Source organism: Bison bison, unplaced genomic scaffold (assembly GCF_000754665.1).
Source record: "Bison bison bison isolate TAMUID 2011002044 unplaced genomic scaffold, Bison_UMD1.0 scf7180017861280, whole genome shotgun sequence".
NCBI lineage: Eukaryota > Metazoa > Chordata > Mammalia > Artiodactyla > Bovidae > Bison > Bison bison.
Genome location: NW_011491852.1, coordinates 19,291 through 23,720, shown reverse-complemented (window position 1 = coordinate 23,720; position 4,430 = coordinate 19,291). Strand labels below are relative to the sequence as shown.

Here is a 4,430-nt window from a genome sequence, read left to right as displayed (position 1 = left end):
AGGAATACGAACAATATTAGAACAAGGGGAACGTCAGCCAATCAGCTGATTTCAGCAGCAACCGCCGACTTGCTGCGCGTCCCCGGGCCCTGGCGGGTGTGGCGCGCGGCTCTGAGGAATTGAGTTTGCGTCAGCGTCAGCGCGCGCACCGCCTCGCGCCAGTGAGCTGTGACTCAACCAATCAAGCTTCAGCAGAGCACGTGGCTCCGCCCCGCCGCCTCCCGCGTCCCAGCGGAAGCGCATGCGCGGGGTGGAGCCCGTTTATTTGAATCCGAGAGGTGGAACCCGGAGGATTTGGGATCGCGGAGTGTACGAGGTGAGGTACTTTTAGACACACAGCAAAATGGGAGCCCAGGTACCGAAGAGAATTAATCTCCTGATTTCTGAGCAAGGCAGTCCTCCAAGGTGTCGGGTTTCCCCTAAACCAGGAATCTGCCCAGTGGGTCCGTGGTCGCGGCCAGGTTTGCTCCCTGTTGACACAGGCTGTGAGAGGGGAGTTCTTGGGGAGCGATGGGAAGGTTCCATCAGAAGGGGCCAGAAGGTGGTCGCCCGCCCTTTTTACGTAGGACCCGAGGAAACAACTGGCAACCTGGAACTTCCTGGTGGTCTAGACACACATATTGCTCTCCTTCCTGCTCCGGCCTAATCTGTTCTAGGGAGTGGCGTTGAGTGTCATTATGACCATTCCTTTCGTTTTTCCCATTTGCAGCCCCAAATTTAGAAGTCATTCTGGCTTTCTCTCTTTTTCCCTACATCCAATTCTTTTGTTACGGCTTTGATAAATCTCCTTCCAAAACATTTCACGAATGCAATCATCTGTCTCTCTTACTGTTTACACTTTAGGCCAGGTTCAGACCACAGTCACATCTCTTCTGGCCCTTTGCTAAACTTTTTAAATTGTCTGTTTCCACTCCTGGACCCCTGACATTCTGTTCTCTGCGCTGCAGCTAAAACGATCTTAAAACATAAATCAGATGGTATCACTTCCTCTCTGACACTCTTCCCTTCCCCTTATAGTTAGTTGCCTATGACACTTAAAATCCAGACTCCTTGTTTTGGTTGGCAAACCCCAATGTAGCAGTCCCTGTCTGCCTTTCTGACTTTGTCTCCCACTACTCTGTACCTCTTTCATGCCACTGCTCATCCTCACCTCTTACTGGTGGTGTTGCTGTTTCTTTAACACACAAAGACCTTGCTTCAAGATCTTAGTATGTCTTGCTCTTTCCTCTCCATGAAATACTCTTTGACCAGATCTTAACATAGTTGGTTCCTCCTGGCATTTGAATTTAGCTTAAAGGTCACGTCAGAGAGGCTTTCTCTGAACACTTGTTCCACAGTAGCTTGTCACTGTCACCTCACCCCCCCTTTTTTTAATCACACCACTGTATATTATGTTCACTATTAGTTATTTACTTATTTATTGACTCGTGTGCCTTCCCATCCCACCCCCTGTAAGTTTCACTATAGCAGAGGCCTTGACTTTTTTTATCCCTGATAAGTAGAACTGTGCTTGGCATATAGATGATGCTTAGTAATTATTTACTGAATAAGTGAATTAGCGAGGCATGTTTCTGTTCTGAGAATCCTTAGTTTGGCAATCAAACTTTGCACTGACAAGGCAGGCAGCATTAAAGATTAAAAGCAAAATCAAGGCAAAGTGGAGAGAAATAGGAGTGGAGAAAGTAACATTGAGTTCATGAGATGAATTAGTATTAGACTCACTTATGTGATATAGCCATTTTAGAAGAATTTGTTATGTTCCCTGTACTTTTACCATCTTTTTTTCCCCCCTCCCACAGGGCCAATTCAGCTGGTGAATGTTACCTTGGAGAGCTGTTTCTCTCTGTTACTCTTTAAGTCAAAGGGCTTTTTGAGAAGGTTAACCTATAGATTTTGTTGCCTGGATTGCTGTCGTTTTTTATTGTGTACTTGTATGCTAGGTACTCTGTACTGAATGTGGGGAGTAGAGATAGGTGTGGTCCCTGTCTTTGGAGTAAAAAGGGAGGGACTGTTTGGCTGGTTAGTGACACCTTGACACTTGTTTTTGTATAGAACATGTGCAGTAATGTCATCTCAAAAGAAAGTTAACTCTTGGGCACGAAAGAGGACTTCACAGGATAGTAGTAGCTATCAGACTAGACTCTCGGCCTGGAGAGTAAAAGAGGACCTAAATGACTCAAAGAGCATCTCAAAATGTGGACAGAACAATACTGTGGAAGATTATGAAGGCGCTGATGATCAAGCAGAAAATGCTCTGCAGATAGCATTGAGATACTTTGAGAAAGGTAAGAGATTGTTTTCCTTGTGTAAGGCCTGTTCCTGTGAAAAATTTCTAGACTCTTTTGGTAAGGATTTTTAAAGGAAAGCATATTTTTGCTCATTCATGATTTTTGTTTATTTAATGGACATTTATTGAGCACTTAACTACATATCAGTATGCTAGGTACTAGGGATACAACAACAAAGAAGGTTCCAGCAGAGTGGTTTTCAAACTGTTGTACACTGGGATTAAATTACCTCAGAATCTTTTTCTTTTAATATTGATTTATTTGACCGCATCATGGATGCAGCTTTGTCACGGGAGGTACTCGGGGTCTTTGTTGTGTCATGTGGGGTCTTTCGTTTCACAGACTCTCTAGTTGTGGCACGAGGTCTCAGTAGTTCTGCAGCATGTGGGATCTTAGTTTCCTGACTGAGAATCGAACCCGAGTCCCCTGCATTGCACAGCAGATTCTTAACCACTGGACCACCAGAGAAATCCCCTACCCGAGAATCTTTAGAAACCACTGGTACCGGGCATCCACTCTTAGATTTTCTGATTTTATTAGTATGGGACACAACTTGGGCGTTGGAATTTTTCAACAGCTCTCTAAGTGATTCAAATGTGTAGGAAAGCTTGTGAACCACTGTCTTAGTTATTGAAAACACCTTAGTCTTGGTGCTTTATTTAGTTTAGAGCAAAGAAACCAGGGCAGGACTCAGTTTTCCTGCTGTCAAATATTCTAGGGTTGTAAGGGCTTTGAAGGGTTTTTAGAAAGACTTTTTTTTACATAAAGCTGTTCCTTTGAAGTAGTCTAATTGTAACTGTTGAGGCTGAGGAGTGAGAGAGTTTTAAAGTCCTCACTGTTTACTATTGTTCCTCTTTCAGGTCCCATTAAAACTTCACAGAATAAAGAGAAACACTTGAAAACTGTGGAAAATGTGGCATGGAAGAATGGGTTAGCTCCAGAAGGAATCGACATTCTATTAAGTGTGGCACTCAGTGGCAAATTTGGTATGTCACAGGGATAAATTTTTCAGCATTAGTTTTGCCTTTCAGAATTTGAATTACATTGTTGATTGGAATCAGATGCAGTTAAAGAACTGTATATTTTTCCTATTCTCTTCATAAAACCAATCTAAGATTATACAAATGGACCTTTCTTATGTCCAAACTTCGATTGTGGCGCAGCTGGTAAAGAATCTGCCCACAATGCTGGAGACCTGGGTTTGATCCCTGGGTTGGGAAGATCCCCTGGAGGAGGGAAAGGCTACCCACTCCAGTTTTCTGGCCCAGAGAATTCCATGGACTGCAAAATCCCATGGATGGAGGAGCCTGGTGTGCTGCAGTCCATGGGGTCTTGAAGAGTCGGACACGACTGAGCGACTTCACTTTCACTTCTAACTTTCACGCATTGGAGAAGGAAATGGCAACCCACTCCAGTGTTCTTGCCTGGAGAATCCCAGGGACGGGGGAGCCTGGTGGGCTGCCATCTATGGGGTCACACCGAGTCAGACACGACTGAAGCAACTTAGCAGCAGCAGCAGTGTTCTTTATTGCCTTTAGTTTCACTTATCAGTGACAATAAGTCGCTGTTGATATTGTCTCCATTCCATTGTCTGTGGCTTTAACCGTTAAGATGCTTTTTCTTTGGAGTAAATGCTTCCTTTTCTGTTCTAAGTTCATTTGTATGGGGGTGGGGGGAATCTTAGAAAGAAATAGTATCTGTCCATTATTCTTTTCACTTAAGAACCTTTTAACCTACCCTCATCCAAATTTAGACTTAGAGAGTATTTTAGCTCTTGAACATTCTCATTTTCAACTGAAGCCCAGAGTGGTTAAAGAGACTTGCTTCATCTCAGAGCTAGAACCAGGGAACTCTGGTCTCCTTATTCCCCTTCTAGTGTTTATAGTGCACCACACTGCTATCAGATTTTCTACTTTTTTTCTTTAAGACAACTGTCAAAATTGGATACTTAATATACCATTTTGCATATTGGGTACCTTTGTGCATATCCTATCATGTTTGCAAGGGTGTGTGTTAGTCCCTCAGTTGTGTCCGACTCTTTGCGACCCCATGGTCTGTAGCCTGCCAGGCTCCTTTGTCCATGGGATTCTCCAGGCAAGAATACTGGAGTGGGTTGCCATTTGCAAGGGTACGTATGTGTAT

General features: G+C 44.0%; 1 protein-coding gene across 1 annotated transcript in view; it reads left to right on the top strand.

Moving 5' to 3' along the window:
- The first annotated feature begins 228 nt into the window (after nucleotides 1-228).
- Nucleotides 229-4,430, top strand: part of LOC104983084 (centromere protein I-like) — a 23,401-nt gene continuing 19,199 nt past the window's right edge. The window contains exons 1-3 of the mRNA XM_010832568.1: nucleotides 229-316; nucleotides 2,053-2,285; nucleotides 3,149-3,274. Of these exons, the coding sequence (XP_010830870.1) occupies nucleotides 2,066-2,285; nucleotides 3,149-3,274 (346 nt within the window). The 5' untranslated portion in view covers nucleotides 229-316; nucleotides 2,053-2,065. The remainder of the gene's footprint in view (nucleotides 317-2,052; nucleotides 2,286-3,148; nucleotides 3,275-4,430) is intronic.